An 18,289-nucleotide genomic window follows, 5' to 3' on the forward strand; every position below is an offset into this window, starting at 1 on the left:
TAAGCCAGTAAACCAGGTGCCTGGATCGGGGGAGACAGGGCCACCCAGGGATCCTGTTAGCGCCTTGCCTGCATCTGTCTTTGAACGTGCGTTATTGGTTTGGGGGTCATTGTGCTGCTTGGAATACAATGCATTTAAACTTGAAACTCTTAGGGATGCAGGTATGTTGTTTTGGATCTTCTGCGAGAAGCAAATGTATGATGCCCCAGTTATGTGGGAATAAAGTGATGGCTTAATTGCTGAATAATTTAGAGTCTCTTAGAGGATCACTTCTGAAGAAAGTACCTGGGACGCTGCATATGCCTTGTCATAGCACTCGACAGGACGGGAGTAAAAGCTATCACAAGCATATTAATCCTGGCAGTATTGAATGCTAATGGAGGGGGAAAAAAAACAGACGGAGATTCAATTCTAAAACGAAGATGAGAGTGACTGGATACATGGTTCCCACAGATTTCATTAACAACAAATGCATTAGAGTCAGGGGTTACTTACTGTCACGATAGTTTTAGGAAAGTATTTTTTCCAGGACAAAGGTAAAAATAAGCTAATTCGGAAATGATTTAATGGGTGAATGTAATGGGATTATCACTATCATTCCATTGTATTTCACAAGCGTCTAGGAGGTAAAAAAGAAAATCCTAGAATACATGAAACTTTGAGATGAGTTTGGAACAAAGCCTTCACATTCTTAGACATCTGACTTTCATTATTTCTTTTTTTAAATGTTTTTATTTATTTTTGAGAGAGAGACAGAGCGAGCACATGCATGAGAGCATGAGTGGGGGAGGGGCAGAGAGGTGGGGGCAGAGAATCTGAAGCAGGCTTTGTGCTAACAGCAGCAAGCCCCACGTGGGGCTTGAACTCACAAACTGTGAGATCCTGACCTGAGCTGAAGTCTGGATCTCAACTGAGCCACCTAAGAGCCCCTTTCTTTATTTGTTTTAACTCTCCACTCCTCCCCTATTCATCTACCCTTTAAAATACTGGAATAGTTCCAGGAGATACTGACAGTGGCTGTAACATTAGATAATAGCTTCCATATTCCTCACTGTTTCTTTCCCTTTCCCCCGTTCCCCACAACAGAGACCGAAGGGCCACAACCAACTAGGCCTTATATATCTTTTGGGACTCAGAATAAATGTCTCCGTGGTGTGTTTATCAGTTCAATTACAAAAACTACAGTGAATGCAAATTGTTTTAATGCATCTTCTGTGCGAATGAATCTTTCAGAGAACTGACACTTTTAGTGACCAAAGCACCAGAGAATCATTTCAAAGGAATCTTTATAATACACATACCAAGCTTGCATAAACACCAAGAAATCCCTAAACAGCAATTCTTAGATGATTGGCAAGCTGCAAGGATTTCTGTCCCCGAATTATTTTAGGTTTAAGAGAGAATAGGCAAATAATCTCACTTCCATATTTTTCCCTTGAATGCCTCAAGAAAGAAAACTAAGGGGTATGGATTGACAGTCACTAACTAAAATATTAGTAGTTTTAAAAACCTGGTTATAAAGACTATGTAATTTTCCGGTGGCAAGACCCCTGAGGATTTCCGACACTATGCTACTAAAGAATGAGGCAGTAGGGTCAGGAGAAGACAAGACAAGCAAAGCAAAGCATCATCAGCCTGAGTAGGCTAAGGAACGGCCATCCTCAAGTAGGAGGAATGTTCTAGAGTATTTAAGAACGGCACTATTTAGCATGTACCTTCAGGTGTAAATTCAGTCTAAGTGAAGACGTGACTACCCACATGACTGAAAACCTTTGTAGGATTCTCCTCTCCTTTTAGGCATATGGTACCATGCTCTGTCCAGAGCATGTTTCTCTTTTAAGAAATTCCCATTCTCTAATGTCTTGTTAAGAAAACTGTTTATATCCTCATTTCCAGGGGCATGAAAATGTTAAAGAAACTCCTGGCGTAGACTTATCATGTATTAATTAGTCTCTGATGGCTGACATTTCAGCTTAATATTCATGTTTCACCTTTGTGACTTTTTTCCCTGTAGGTGGAAGCCAATCGGAAGCCGAAGTCAGGCAGAAACAACAACTCCAACTGATGCAATCGAAATACCAACAAAAGGTCAGGATCCGTCTCTTTTAGTTCAGTTTTGGCAAGGAATTTGAGTACTGGCACTTTCAGTCGCCATGAAATAATACATTTACCAAAAGCATAAAACCTTGAAACCAATTACAAAAGGAAACTCTCAAAATCAAAGAAGTCAGGAAGTAAGAAATGAAGAGACGACTCTCTAGACTTCTTATCCAAGCCGTACATCAGTCAGCAGGACCCTTCACAAAGGGATTTATTTTTTATAGTTCAACCCCTGCCACATTTTGAAGGTTTTGCACCAAGAACATGGGTTTGCACAAAAGTAGTACAGAAAAGATTGAAGATGCCAGTGACTTTTTAAAAATAATGAGGCATATGAGTTTTATAATAAGGAAATATCATCTGCTGTCTCTCCTCCCCAACCTGGGTGGGTGGGGTGGGAGGACAGAGAGACAGAGACCAAGGAAGAACCATGAGAGAAATGTCACGGACAGGAGATGCAGCCTGACAATTCTCTGTGATTTTAGTAGTGGGAAATGCCAGCCTATCATCATGGCGAGGTAGAACACAAACAATACTGTAATTTGTCTCTCATCATAATTTCGTGTTCCAGAGGTTCAGACTGAAAGATAGTAACTGTTTTTTGTCCTCTGTAATTTCAATACAATTTAGCTAAAACGAGAAGAATCTGTAAGAATCAAGAAGCAAGTGGAAGAGGCCAGAATACAACAGATGAAGGCAGTTCAGAGACAGAAGGTAAGATAGTGGCAAGGATGGTGAGCTACCACTGACCGAAGGCTCCCTGTGTATGCCAGGCTGTCTTCTGCACACCGCCCATATGCAAATTCGTTCAATTCTCAAAACAGCCTTACTAGTATAGATTATTCTTATTACTTGCATTTACAAATGAGGAAACCGACACAGAGAGGGTAGGTAACTTGCCCAAGGGCTCACGGCCAGTAGATAGGAGAAGTAGGATTCAAATACAGGCAGACTGGCCTCAGCACTAGGTTTTTGGTTTTTTTGTTTTTCCTGTGTTTGTTTAGTTCTTTTGAGAGAGAAGGAGAGAGGGAGACAGAGGGAGAGGGAGATGGTGAATCCCAAGCAGGCTCTGTGCTCTCGGTGCAGAGCCCGACGCACAAGCACAGCTCAAACGCAGGGAACTGTGACATCGTGACTTGAGCCGAAATCACGAGTTACATGCTTAACCGACTGAGACGCCCAGGTGCCCCTCAGAGCTGGAGTTCTTAGTGACCACACAATCTCACCTCCCAGGCAAGTGATCAAGTAGTGGTTGTGTATTTGACCAGAAGGCAAAGCGGTTAGTAACACCAGCAATTCACGGTGCACTGCCTTTTCCAGGATGAGTGTTAGATAGGTGAACATGCCTCTCTTACCGGTGCAAGAAAAAGTGTGCATTTGCATTTCAGTATCAGTGACGTGATAAAGCTCACAGTGATGTGTTTAGTTTTGATAACTCTTTCTGGAGCTTGGAAAAAAATCTCTCTTAAAACATGCTTTTCTGCTACAGAAGAAGGAAGAATGTAGTGTTGTTCTACCCCCACCCTTCTTCCTCCTCCCATTCCCACAAGGTCCTAAGCTGTAGTAGGTTTTAAGTATTGGAGGTATGGGGGCGAGGGGTTGGCTCATGATACTGACCACCAAGTATGGCACCTGCTCAAGTATAAGTCATGGAAACACACTTCCTATTCTTGCTGTCCTCCTGCCTGTCTGTCTGTGCAGCTCTTTCTCCCTCCCTCCTTCCCTCTCGTTTTTTCTTTTCAAGATTGAGGGTTGGTCAAAATTTAAGCCTGGTTACCAAGCAATGGATATTTTTACCAGTCACAGTTAATGAAGCCGAAAGGTGATGGCCTGTAAAACACATGAGAGTATATGAGCCTTACCTGCTGTTTACCTGGCTGGTGAGCAGACTGTCTTTCTTTATAAGGTGTCTTGTTGTATGATCTCGGGCAGCTCTCTGCCATGCCTCTACACTAAGCCCCACCTCCTCTTCTTCCCTCACGGCTCCGGGAACATCTGTCAAGTGCAGAGATGTGGGCTCTAGGGTAGAGATAAGACTGGACTTCTGCATGCGGAACTGTAATGAAATGCTGGAGGTGTAAGACAAAAGAATATAGGAACTTTGCTCGCAAAATTTGATTTGGCAGTCTGTTTCCAATTGATCAGCTATTACACCTTCACTGAAAAGATGTTTGTGACACTAATTTGTTTTTAATCTTCAAAAACATGATTTCGTCTTTCTACCTCTCTGTTCCCCATTCTTTTTCATCCAACTGCCCCCTCCCAATTTTTCTTTAAAGGGAAGTTCACACTTTGGTCTTGTGATTGTAGAGGAGACGGCCCCTTTACATAGTCCTTCTGCATTTCAGTTGGAACTAAGAAAATCATCAGATCATCACCAGGAATTGAATTAAGAGTCTTGTAGATCCTGAAGAACTACTGTGTTGCAACTTCTTATTCTAAAAGCCATTTATTAGTTGTCATTTAATACCCATAATTAGCTGACTTGTGGGTTATTTATAGCTCATTTCTTCATGGGATCAAATAATGTATACTATTCAGAAATGTTAGTGGCCGAAATGGTCTTCATTTTTTTTTTTAAGCTTGTTTATTTATTTATTTTGAGGGGGGGCGTGGGGGAGAGAAAGGGGGCAGAGACAGGGAGAGACAGAATCCTAAGCAGGCTCCACACTGTCAGCACAGAGCCCAACGAGAGGCCTGAACTCAGGAGCTGGGAATTCATGACCTGAGCTGAGATCAAGAGTTAGATAGATGCTTGGGTGGCTCAGTTGGTTAAGCGTCAGACTTTGGCTCAGGTCATGATGAGTTCAAGCCCAGCATCAGGCTCTCTGCTGTCAGACTTATGTCCCCAACTCTCGCTCTGCCCCTCCCCTGCTGGTTCTCTCTCTCTCTCTCTCTCTCTCTCTCTCTCTCTCTCTCTCAATACATAAATAAACTTAAAAAAAGAATCAGAGTCTTACCCAACTGAGCCACCCAAGTGCCCCTGAAATGGTCTTATTCAACACTGAGTAAAAGCAGCATTTTCCTCTTTCCAAGTTGTACTATAACACTAGGTGTATAACAGTCACTAACTACAGAAATCTTAATTGGATTTGCTTTTCTACTGTGATAATTGTAATGATTATTGGTATAATTTTGTCCAAAAGTGAGAGATGGGGAGAGAAAGTTGATATGTTGATCCTTCCCATTCAAAAGATGTTCCTTGAACCAGCCCCATGGGCATCACTTGTTAGAAATGCAGAATCTTGAGATCCCCAAACCTTTGAACCAGAACCTGCATTTTAATAAGCTTCCCAGTTTATTCTTGTGCATATAAAATCGAGGAGCAGTAATGTAATCTACATAACAAGATAAGGAGCAGCCTCCCCTGGTCCTTCTACGGACCTGATTTCTTTGGTTAATTGCCCTGCGCTGCCACCGTGACCTAGCTGTTCTTATTGTACATAAATCTGTGGCTTTTCGTAGTAAATGTGAGCCTATTTAGTAGCATGTGTCAGATAAAAGAAAAAGGGACATTAGCCATCTAGAAATGGCATACTTCACGTTGCCAGTGTGAAAATGGCCAAGGGAAGCAATAATGGCTGTGCTTATGGAGCATTTATTCTTTAAAATGCACGGCAAACACACATATGGACACCGGCCTGCAAAATACCGCCCTCCTCCCCAGGCGAATGGCTACTGTCCAGGAACTCCGAGTCAAGTAGAAGCTGAGCAGCCTGTTGCCACCCGAGAACCCCTAGCTTGGCCTCTTGTCTTAACCCTGTTGCCCTTCAGTTTTCCCCTCTCCCAAGAGGGGTCACCTCCCCCCCAACCCTGGGCCTCTAATTGCTTACTACCTGTGTGCGAGTGAGGGTCAAGTAGACTATTCTCTGCTAGCACATGGGGGTGTTCTTTGATCTTTAATAAGCAGAAGGTTGTGAAAGGCAGCCAGCCCTTTAGTATCCGGTCTTGTCAATGGGTTCAGGAAGAGTTAGCCGTATAGGTGAGGGGGAAATTTGGAAAGGGCACTAGGATACGTTAGTCAAACTTTTATTCCCGGTCCTAGACTAGGTTGATGTTATGTATTCTTCCCCTGGTGTACGAGAGCCTCCTGAAATCCACCTGTGAGAGTGGATTGTTACGTTTTCAGGATTTTTGTAAACTAGTTGACTTCACTGTGGTAGCTTGAAACCCTCCCTGTTGGGAGTCTTTTCACCACGGAAATCAGTAAACGCTGCAAATCAACCTCCCCCTCCTCCTCTTTGCTAGAGGAGGTTGCTGAGTTTATCAGTATACCCCTGCTTGGCCCTAAGCGAGAGAGGGCCTCGCCTCGCTCACCTCCCCCCACCACACACATTCCAAAGCCAAGTGCCTGGGGGCTAAGGAGGGCAACAGTTTCGTGAAGTATCTGGCATATTATATGTCTGATACTTACTGACTTAAAACTAGATTATAGCCCATGTGGTAGGCAGAGTAATGACCCCTCCCCTGCCCCTCCGTTCTAATCCCTGGAACCTAGGACTATGTTACGTTACGTGGCAAAGTGGAGGGATTACATTTGCAGGTGGAATTAAGGTTGCTAATCAACTTACCTTCAGGTGGAGCTCTGCACTCTCCAGGTGGGTCCAGTGTAATCACAAGGGTCCTTAACTTGGACGAGGGGGGCAGGAGATTGAGAACGTGAAGAGATGTTAGCAGGGGGAGATTTGGCCTGCTGCTGCTGGCTTTGAGATAGAGGGAAGGGACCACGAGCCAAGGAATGTAGATGGCCTCAAGAACCTAGAAGAGGCAAGGACAGAGATTCTCCCCTGGAGCCTCCAGAAGGAAAGCAGTCCCGCTGACGCCTTGATTTTAACCCAGTGAGACCACCTTGGACTTCTGACCTCCAGAGCTGTAAGATTATTAGTAAACTCGTGTTTTTTGAAGCCACTAAGTTTTGGCAAATGCGGCTTCATAATGATGTATTCATTTCTCTTTCTGGAATTCCATGAAACAGAGAGAATACCTGGAAAATCAGAACGTCAGAGTGAAAGGAAGTCGTTACATAAAAGCAGTGTACGAGTACTTTGTACATACGACTGCACATACAGGGGTACGGGTACTTTCTTTGCCACTGGATCCTGCAACATAAGTAGACAGATTTTCATAATCCTCCCAGAAAGCCTTTTACCTACAATTCTGCACTGTGGGAGCAGACCTCCACTGCGGTTTCCCCCCATAATCCTATTGATGAATTAGGTAATACTTCGATTCCTCCTCCAACCCCTTCCACTCCCCCCTTTCATAATACCCACAAACTTGCAAAATGAAAACCTTCCGGTTCCGTGTTAAAGAACCTCCCTACCTCCCAGATGACTCTGATTCTGCCTTTGTTCTACTTCTGTTTGAAATAATATTACACAGTGGCATCTAGTTTGTAAATACTTTCACTTAATACACAGAGCCTCCTGGGGTATCATCACGTCAGAAAGGGCAGAAGCCAGCCCGAGATCTGAGTGGCACCTGATGACTCTCCTTGTTTTTTTCCGCTAAACCAAAAGTCATAAAGCTGATCGTTATTTGGAGCACCGGGAGTCACTGGGTTTTATGCCGGCCCTGAGAAGCCTTGTTAGTTAATTTTCATGCTGTAAACTGAAGTGGGAACCAACGAATAGAAAATAAGTAGATGCAGAGATGCATACTTATACATATTTTTAAGGAATCACATGTCACTATTTCTAGCAAGCGTGTAATAGCAAGGGCTAACAGTTTAAGACAGATTGCAGGGTAAAGCCACACTGAGGAACCACTTTCAATATTGTCTTTATAAATTAGGAAAAATGTCCATTTCTGACATCTCAAGGAACACTGGTATTTCCCAGAAATATGGTTCCTATGTTTTGCGTTTCATGGTGGATGAATTAGTGTGGGCAGTTAGCGCCTATTGTTAAAATCTAGTAGGATCCCCTTAATCCCCTAACGTTGGGATGTCTGTCTTTGAAATATAGAGGTAGTACTAAGAAGGTAAGCTGTTAGCTTCTCTATGCCTCACTTCCCTTATCTGCAAAATGGGTACAGTAATAATACAATGGACCAGAAGGCTTAGAGGATACAGTATGTGCAAAGCCCTTAGTACAACGCCTAGTACGTAGTAATCACCGACTAGGGGTTCCCTAACCTAATTCATTGTAAAGGAAAAGAAGTGCTTTAACACTATCTCGTTTGACTCTGTTGTATCAAGCTGTTTTGTGGAAGGCCAAGAATTATTCTTGTGTTACATATGAATTGGTTCCATTTTTTCATTTTTACTAAACCTACACGAACGAGGTTGCTGGCGAGAAACAAACACACATGACGTGTGTGTGTGTGTGTGTGTGTGTGTGTGTGTGTGTGTGTGTGTGTTGTAATTTTGCCCCACCAGATTTGTGGGCTTCCCGCTCAGCTGGCTCTCTAACAATACCTACTCTGCATTCCTGGCCCACCCCTGAGTACCAAGATCTTCCTCTCCTCATGTTCTTCTTACTGTCTTCTTTCATTTTCAGCTCACGATCTCCCCTCTCACTTGCTAGGCAAAAAAGTCCATCAGGCATAAGCACCTTTATCTTCCTGTTTCCTTTACTCTTCCTTCGCTGTTTTTACTCCTGTCCCATCTCAGGAGAAATAAGAAAGCGTTTTCTTCATTGCTACCATAGATGCTTCCACCTGTGTTTGTTTTCTCCTCTTTCATCTCCTCAGGAACCTTGCTGCCCGATCGGTTAAGCCTCCTTCTGTCCTGTTTTGTCCCTGTCCCACCCCCACTCCCTCAGTCTCTTCGTGTAAAATCCTGCTCAGATCTCTTCTTTTAAAAACAAAGGATCTCTCCCTGTTCTGGCTTCCTTTCAACTCCTCTGTGCCACACATCATCGTGGTTCAGCTGCTTGAAGGCCTTTCTACCACATTTGGTTCCCAAGTGCCAGTCTGTGGACTGACTTCTAGCAATCACCTGAACCAAAGAATCTCTTGTTTAAAAAAAAAATGTCCCTTAGGTGATGCTGAGCGCAGCTGGCCTAGGAACCTGCTGTCTTTGTGTTCTCCCCTCTAATTGTTCCTTCGTGGACTGAGTTTGACTTCTGTCTCTAGTACTCCACAGTACTGATCTAGCTAAGAACACCAGAGGTGCTCTTAATTGAAAAAACCACCACCACCACCAACAGTGGAGACTCTTTAATTCCTGCCTTACTTAAACTCTTCGTAATATCATAGCTGTTAAATACTCTGTCCTTCGAATTCCACCCCTCTGGATTTCCAGATCCGTTTCCCTCATGTTTTTCTGCTACTGATGTTCTATCCAGGTGCCACCTGTGGGGTCGTCTCTCATCCCTGTGCCTGTGCCACCATAGTCTTAGGTGAAAGTCCTCACATTTAAGGATTAGTTATTGCTTGTGCTGGTGATTTTTGAAATCCGTATCTCTAGCCCATATTCCTGAGTCCCAGAACCATGTATTATACCGTATGCTCGATAGTTCTTTCCAGATGTTCCCCAAGTAGAGCTCAAATCCAGTAAGTTCAAAATGAAACTTCTGTTCATTCTGATGCTCTTAATGGCCACCCTGTACCATCCCCCCTTGCCTCGTCCATTCTCTATGGATGTAGTCCTCCTCCTCTTATTTTCCCCCTGTCCTATTATATCTGGCCCCTGAATGTTTCTGGAATTTGCCCGTCCTTCTCTGTCCCTGTTGCCGTAATTTGGGACTCCTAATTTATGGGCCGATTACCGTGAGAACCGCTCCATTGGTTTTTATGTTTGTGGTGCTTTCTGCAGCTCACTGTCTACACTGCTTCCAGAGTGAGCTGCTTACTGTCCTGCTTAAAATAACATAATGGCTCATCATTGCCTTTACTGAAGCCCAAACTCCTTCACTTGGCATATAAATTCTTTTGTAACTACCCCTTCCCTTTTCCTCAACCTTCTCGTCCACCGTGTCACTACGAACACCTTTTAATTTACCCATGAGCTGCTCCAGGCTTCCTTAAATTGGCTAATTCTCTCATGCCTTTGTGTATTGAAAAAATTGTAAGTTATGGGAATATCCCTTCCCTCTCCAGGGCCACCACTAGCCCATCATTGCCTTTGTGCAAATTACAAGCAGATTCTTCATCCAGGTGGTCAGTTCTGTGGGTGCTCAGGTTGGTGATTGATAGTACTTTTGTGGAACATAGAAAAAGATACTTGTGCTGCGCTGAAGCACCCTGTGCTGGGATCTAGGGTTTGGTGAGCTGAATGCCAGCCCTCCTTTAGCCTCCTCAATCCCTTTGCCGGCCCCATGGGTAGTGAGCAACCTGTACAATGGAGTTAAGTTAAGCCCTGTTCCCATCACCTCTTCCTCCTCCTGGAAAACTTGCTTAGATTTGTCTAGAATTTCTACCTCTCGTTAGACCATGGTTCGTATCCTTTAATTTGGTCATTAACCCCTTGGTGAATCTGAACAAAGCTATGGATGAGCCCACTCTCTGTAGAAATGAGCATACTCTTAACAGAGTTCATCATGAACCCAGGGGTTAGAAACTACATTCTGAATGTCACTCAACTTGGCTCCTGTGCCCAGGGTGGGGTCTGCCACTTAGTAGACGCTGAATGAATGTTCATGGAACTGTTGAAAGAGTACCTACTTCCGTGCTTTTTCTCTGTTCATATTATTTGCAAACCTCTAATCCCCCAACGTATTTTACAGACTGTCATCATTGGTTCCTTGTCTGTGTTCCCAGCTAGCCTCTGAAATTTTCCAGAGGAGGCACTACTCTGCTCATATGTATTCTCAGCATCTAACATAGGACCAAGCATATAATAGGCATTCGATAAATGTTTGAGCAAATGAGATTTGGTAATATTAAATGATTTGTTTAAGGTCACTCGGTGAGGATGGGTCTAGAGCTGGTTACAAATTTTTTTCTTTTAGACCCCATGCTTCTAGACATTTTATACTTGTGTATATATGTATAAGTATGGTTGGATGACTTCTTACCTCTGTGCAAAATGAAAAGACCTAAACAGTGTGACTAAACTTAAGGATTTGGATTATTATACTAAAACAGCTCCTACGTTGTTAGGTATTGACTATAATTTTTTTTTGCAGATACTCTGGTATTTTGCAGTACTTCTCCATCAACCTCTGAGAGATAAACAGACCTTTGTTGGACAGAATTTAGCTACTGAATAACTCATGAGTTAAAAGTTATCAGTTATTCATGAGTTGAATTCAATGCTAATCTATTAGTGACAAGATTAAAACTGGGTTTCCATTTTGTGACCTTGCTAAAGGAGCCCCGGTCTCCAGATCCTTGTGTGGTTTTCTTGCCATTTTTGAAGTAGCATTTCTAACAGTAGGCTAATGAGTACCTACTGCGTGCTTACTGTCTTTTACCGCCCCCCACTTTTTTCCAGAGATGTGGGGGCTCCTCACAGTCCACCCTTTGGGTCTCATGAGTCAGGATTGAGATCCTGTTGGTTGAGGATCCTGTTGATCCTGTTGATTTATTTTCACAATTCTCTATTTGTTTGCTTCCTAGAACTTGTTTAATTAATAACCCAATTGCTTTGTATTCTAATTGGTTCCTTTGGCAGTAAATTTCCTTTATGTTTTTTTTTTCCTGAAACTGAAATCCTCTGTTTCACCTTTCAAAATGGGACCAGTAAATGGTTCTGTGTGAATGAAGACTTTCATGGAAATGAACAATATGAACTGTTTTCCCCCCTCTTTGAAAGATGGGAGCCAAGCTAATGTCAGGGTTTAGAAATGATGAGTTCCATTATTCCCTTTTCACAGGTCTTCCTGCCAGGAAAATCCAATTCCTTTTATTAAAGCAAACCCAGCTGCTTGCTGTCTCCCTTGGATTCATTTAAAACTTCAAGTCTCTCCTGTGTTGTAGAATTTGTTTCAACTCCCCATTAAGCTTGTTTTCTAAGAACTTTACTTGTTTTTCATAGGCAAGTTTTAAAAAACAAAAACACAACAGTTTATGTCATAGTGAACAAAAAGCTCCAGGATTATTTAAATTGGATTAAAATATGCCAGAGCCTTGGTGACTGTAATCTCAAATATGAAGTCCTTTGTTTCTAGATTCTCCAAACAACTAATTAAAAAAAAAGAACTCTTTTCCATTCCATTTTTTATGACATTTGCTGTTCAGTCTCTCAACAGCTTTAAGTATATGATTCTGAGTCAGAAGGGACTTGAGTTGGCTTACTGAAAATCTTTTTCCGAATGCTTTAGTGGGATGTGGGTTTATATGTATAAATTTTTTATGAACTACTTAACCATTGCTTATAATTTTCATTTAACATACTTGGTGTGGAAATTTCATGTTTCCCTTAAAACATCTTGAAAACACTTCTTAAAATATAAATGTTGCTATCATTTGAAGTAAAGAATAAAAATGTGAATACTGATTCTGCGATTATACCGATCAAGTTGGGAGAGGGGAACCACGGAAGGAACTTGGGACTCCTCACTTTCAGTAAATAGTGACCGTGGGTTGAAAGAGCACATCTGGGAGCAAACCATAAGAGACTCTTAAAAACAGAATAAACTGAGGGTTGATGGGGGAAGAGGGGTGGGAGGGAGGGGAAAGTAGGTGATAGGTGTGGAGGAGGGCACCTGTGGGGATGAGCACTGGGTGCTGTATGGAAACCAATTTGACAATAAATTTCGTATTAAAAAAAAAGAAAAAGAAAAAGAAAGGGCACATCTTGGAAGCCCTGGTAGGTACCAAATTGAATAACTGAGGCCACTTGAACCTAAGGATTTGGGACCTTGGGTAACTTTAATACCACGATTCTGCCTCAAGTTTCCCTAATAGATTGCATTTTGATACTTGCAATTTCAGAGCAATAAACTAGAGGAGAAAAAAAGACTTCAAGAAAACCTCAGAAGAGAAGCATTTAGAGAGCACCAGCAGTAGTAAGTTTGTATCTTCAGAACTTTGTACCTTTAAGACATTGTTTATTCTGCTTTTGAATTCTAGGCAACTTTCCAAGACCTCTGGTATTGGATTATGGGCTGTTATATTAATTATGTAATTGAACTCTGTCATTCTGTAAGGTTTGAGGTTGGATACCTCTGTACTCACCAGAGTATTCTTCATCGATTTGAAATAATACTGCTAAATTTGAGAAATCCTTGATTCTAAATAACTTGGGAGGGCTGATTCTTTGGCAATCCAAGGTACTTCTGATTATGTTGACTTTCAAAACACTGATATAAGGAAGATAATATTTGAAAAGAAGCACTCTCAACAATAGCCAAATTGTGGGAAAAGCCTAAATGTCCATCAACTGATGAATGGATAAAGAAATTGTGGTTTATATACACAACGGAGTACTACGTGGCAATGAGAAAGAATGAAATATGGCCCTTTGTAGCAACGTGGTTGGAACTGGAGAGTGTGATGCTAAGTGAAATAAGCCATACAGAGAAAGACCAATACCATATGTTTTCACTCTTATGTGGATCCTGAGAAACTTAACAGAAACCCATGGGGGAGGGGAAGGAAAAAAAAAAAAGGTTAGAGTGGGAGAGAGCCAAAGCATAAGAGACTCTTAAAAACTGAGAACAAACTGAGGGTCGATGGGGGGTATGAGGGAGGGGAGGGTAGGTGATGGGCATTGAAGAGGGCATCTTTTGGGATGAGCACTGGGTGTTGTATGGAAACCAATTTGACAATAAATTTCATATATTAAAAATAAATAAATAAAAAATAAATAAAATAAAAAAAATAGGGATGCCAGTATCTCTCCCATAAGCCATTTGTAAGGATGAAATAAAATAGTTTACGTAAATGGCTTAAAAGTACCTGAATTCTATGGAGACAGAAATGAAACTTACAGGAGTCCTTGTTGAATGGATCAGACAACTTATATTTTGTAGAGACTGGGTAGTGATTCTGGTCCCACCCAGAATTAGCAATTGGCTTCCACTTTCAGATGGATTATCATCTGACTCCCTCCTGTTCTCTCTTCCCATTATTGTACCTCATTTTCAGAATTTCAGATCATTCTAATGTGGGTGTGAGCATATGTGACGCCCTAATGCGTGTTGCTCTTCTAAGTACAGGGTCCTCTGTTTTTCTCCTTCCGCCACAATTATCCTGCCTCTATCCTAAGCAGCTCCTCCTTGCTTTGAGTCTCAGAGAGAGGAGTGGGAAGAAGTTTCTCAGTGCTTTACTTTGCTTCTTGGCAAATTAGGTTACTTGGCCTCTGCTACCCAGGCCACAAAATGGGAGATGGGGTGGGTTGGGTACAAGTGCCAATGAGTAACGTCATCTTTTTAAAGTTAAAATAGGCATTGCCCTCATCTGAGTCATTGATTCCATAGCGTGTCTTTCCCCGCTGTTCTTCTAAGATAGGCATGGGGGTGAGGGAGCTGGTGGGAAGCTAAACACCAGGAAAGATGAACTGTCTTAGAGCTGGCAGGAGGGAGGCAATAGATTAAGGGTATATTATTGCCTTTCCCTTCATTGCTTAGAGGATGGATGAGTGTATTTCTAGGCCAACCAGAGGAGTTGAAGGAAATAAGGGTACAGTTGTAGCCTAGAGACACAATAAGAACAAATGTATTTATCCCCATGTCATTCTAGTTTTAGGCTGGAGAAGGGAAGGCCTGCTTGCCAACGAGGGGTCTTAAGTACAGGACAAGGAAGTTGAACAAACCCATTCTCTGGAGAGTTTTAAACATGGTAAAGTGGAGAATAAGAGGTTCTCAGAGTCTGAAAGGACATGGGAGGTTGTGATACTCAGTCACCTTTCTTTCATAGTCCAGCTTTTTTTATTTTTTTTATTTTTTTATTTTTTTAATTTTTTTTTAAATTTTTTTTCAACGTTTTTATTTATTTTTGGGACAGAGAGAGACAGAGCATGAACGGGGGAGGGGCAGAGAGAGAGGGAGACACAGAATCTGAAGCAGGCTCCAGGCTCCCAGCCATCAGCCCAGAGCCTGACGCAGGGCTCGAACTCACGGACCGCGAGATCGTGACCTGGCTGAAGTCGGACGCTTAACCGACTGCGCCACCCAGGCGCCCCTATTTTTTATTTTTGAGAGACAGAGAGGTGGAAAGAGGGAGAGGGGAAGGGGGAGAGAGAGAGAGAGAGAGAACCCCCCCTCCCCCCCACCTCATGTGTGCACAGGGGAGGGGCAGAGAGAGGGAGACAAAGGATCCAAAGCAGGTTCTGCTCTGGCAGCAGCGATACCCGTGCGGGGCTCAAACTCACGAACTGTGAGATCATGACCCGAGCTGAAGTCGGACGCTTAACTGATTGAGCCACCCAGACGCCCTGTCTTCCAGCTTCTTGAGGTGTGTTTTACTAAACACTGGAGATCAATCACCCTTTTTCTCTGAAGAAAAAAGTTTTACCCTTAGCCGCCTCCTGTACCATCAGTGGAGCTGAATTCAATTACACGCACATTTCACTCTTGCTCTTTCTTCTGCTTATCATGAAAGTCCCAGTTAACCAGGAAAAAGGAGTTGAGTAAAAATGAGAAGTATCTCAAATTGATTTTTAAAGCGTATTGAGAAACATAAAAAATATATGTGAGGGGTTTTTTTTTTGAAGAGTATTTTGTTTTGAACTACTTTTGAAATTAAAAGACTAATAGCTCATGAAATGAATGATCATTATATAGCTAGAAATATGAAAGGGACTCCTTGGAAAACATGGACCCTCTGTATAACAAGCCTTTATCATACCTTCTTATAATCAATTTTTTATGGTACAAAAATTGCCTAGGAGAACTGTTAGGATTGTTTTTAAAATTTTTTTTTACATTTATTATTTATTTTTGAGAAACAGAGTGAGACAGAGCGTGAGCGGGGGAGGGGCAGAAAGAGGGAGACACAGAATCTGAAGCAGGCTCCAGGCTCTGAGCTGTCAGCACAGAGCCTGAGGTGGGGCTCAAACCCACGAACTGTGAGATCATGACTTGAGCCGAAGTTGAACGCTCAGCCGTCTGAGCCACGCAGGCGCCCCAAACTGTTAGAGTTTTAATAGCACAAAGATTTCACCAGACCAACCAGGCTACTCTCCGTTCCCCAATGCGCCCTTCCCCCACCAAAAAATTTACATTATCCTGAAGCTGTCAAACCAAGGAACACAAAATAGAACACAGCTAAAATTCTTTGAAACCCGTCAATACCTCATGTCCTTGCTAGTTTCAGCATGCTGTGATATGTGGTTCAAATAGCAGACCAGGAATGGTGGTGTGTGTGTGTGTGTGTGTGTGTGTGTGTGTGTGTGTGTGTTGGAGAGGAGTGCATCCATGGACTTGAGCAGACTATAAATCTAAGCTGCGGGAGAAAAAGCTCACGATAGTATCCTGGGGCACCACCATGAGAATCTTAATGTGCTCTTTCTTAACACCTTATTCCTGACTTCGTTCATTTGCTTCTGATTATTTTTAGTGTTGTCAATTATTTAGCTAACAGGCAGAAAACTAGGCTTTTATTGACATCCAAAGGGACTCTCCTGAGTGTAATAATGAAGGCAGTTTATTGAATGCCTGTGAGGTTGCTTTCTAATTGTACGCATTAATCTGCCCATGCAAGCTGGCTGGAAATACACAAGCAGATTGCGTGTGCAGATGGAGCACACAGGATGGCTTTTGTGAAAAGACCTCTGGAATGTACTTCTGCAGTACTGTCTTTTCCTTAAAAATCGAAGGACTGTGACTATTTCAATTGGCAGCTGAGAGCAGACCAGATTAATGGTGCATTAAGTCTGCTACTCTGGCTGGGGACAGATTCATTTCACAATTTAGAATTAGTTCTAGGATTCTTGAGCATGAAAAGCAAAGGGCAAAAATAGGCCTCTAACCTTGGTGTAGTTTCCCCCATTATTTTTACTCTCTGTAACTACCTATAAAAAGCCAAATGTGGTACTTTTCAGGAAGGCCTTTTCTATTAATCATTATTACTGGTGGATTTGAGGGTTTGAGGTGATAGTTAATAAACTTTTGATTGTGCTTTTTAAAAAATATCAAAGGGAGGATGTTGGGATATAGGTGATTTAAAACACAGAGTAAATACATCTCCACATTTAAAAAGTTGAATGGAGCTGATTTGGGGGGTTCTAGTCGTTTTTCTAATTATGTTTTTTACATAGATATAGAGACAAGTTTGAATTTTGAGCCTATTTAACCAGTGGCAGGGGCTCACATAGGGTGGGAGCAATGGGATACATTTTGTGTGTGGGTCTTAGGAAAAAACAAGGTTCTCTTAAGGATATGCTGGAGAGCTAACAATTGGGTATCTTCCAAACATTTGAAATGTTAATTCATATCTAATAACCATTTAATGTAATAGATTATACATTTGCACAGTTTTTTTTTTAAATACAAAATGCTTGGCTCTTTGAAATAAGCAAAATAATAATAAAAGCTGCTGTATTGCTGAGAGCCTCTGGCGTATCAGGAGTATTAGGTATATTATATGCATTTTTTATTTTTTATTTATTTTTTAATTTTTTTTTAACGTTTATTTATTTTTGAGACAGAGAGAGACAGAGCATGAATGGGGGAGGGGCAGAGAGAGGGGGAGACACAGAATCGGAAACAGGCTCCAGGCTCTGAGCAGTCAGCCCAGAGCCCGACGCGGGGCTCGAACTCACGGACCGCGAGATTGTGACCTGAGCCGAAGTTGGACGCTTAACCGACTGAGCCACCCAGGCACCCCTATTATATGCATTTTTTAATCTGACTTTCAGATCAGCCCTATGAGGGGTATATCCTCCTCATTTTACAGATGGAGGGTTGAGTAAATTACCTGAAGTCCCTAAGACCATAAGTGATGCAGCCAAATCTTGGTCTTGAGATTTGGGGGTCCAGGGGGGCTGGGGAAAATAGGTCATTGAGAGGCATGATCTAGTTGGAAGGTCAGGAATATCTGGCTAGGGTGGGGGGTGATAAGCCCTGGAGTTAAGGGGGGGGGGGTAAAGTTCAGTTCAGAGAGCAAGATTTGGCCAGTGTTGACTTCTGTTTCCTTCTTCCAAGATGTACATTTTGCCTAGGGTAGGTGAAAGAAAAACTGAGGAAGTAAGTTGACTTCCTCTGATTTTCATCGTAGATGAATGCTATCCTTTGCCAGTCCCAACACTGGGTTAGTACCACACTTAAACTTACTGTAGGGTATGTGGGTTTTTGTGATCTTTCCAGGCAGTGCTCTGCTCCTACGTACTGTTTCCAATATTTCTAGGGGATGGGGCGGG

The 18,289-nt window shown here is 42.3% G+C and overlaps 1 protein-coding gene across 4 annotated transcripts in view; it reads left to right on the forward strand.

Moving 5' to 3' along the window:
* EPSTI1 (epithelial stromal interaction 1) overlaps positions 1-18,289 on the forward strand; it is a 98,204-nt gene that overhangs the window by 19,365 nt on the left and 60,550 nt on the right. For all 4 annotated transcript variants that reach the window (XM_023251861.2, XM_006927315.5, XM_011290734.4 and 1 more), the window contains exons 4-6: positions 2,015-2,088; positions 2,731-2,814; positions 12,922-12,995. In XM_023251861.2, the coding sequence (XP_023107629.1) occupies positions 2,015-2,088; positions 2,731-2,814; positions 12,922-12,995 (232 nt within the window). The remainder of the gene's footprint in view (positions 1-2,014; positions 2,089-2,730; positions 2,815-12,921; positions 12,996-18,289) is intronic.

Source organism: Felis catus, chromosome A1 (assembly GCF_018350175.1).
Source record: "Felis catus isolate Fca126 chromosome A1, F.catus_Fca126_mat1.0, whole genome shotgun sequence".
NCBI lineage: Eukaryota > Metazoa > Chordata > Mammalia > Carnivora > Felidae > Felis > Felis catus.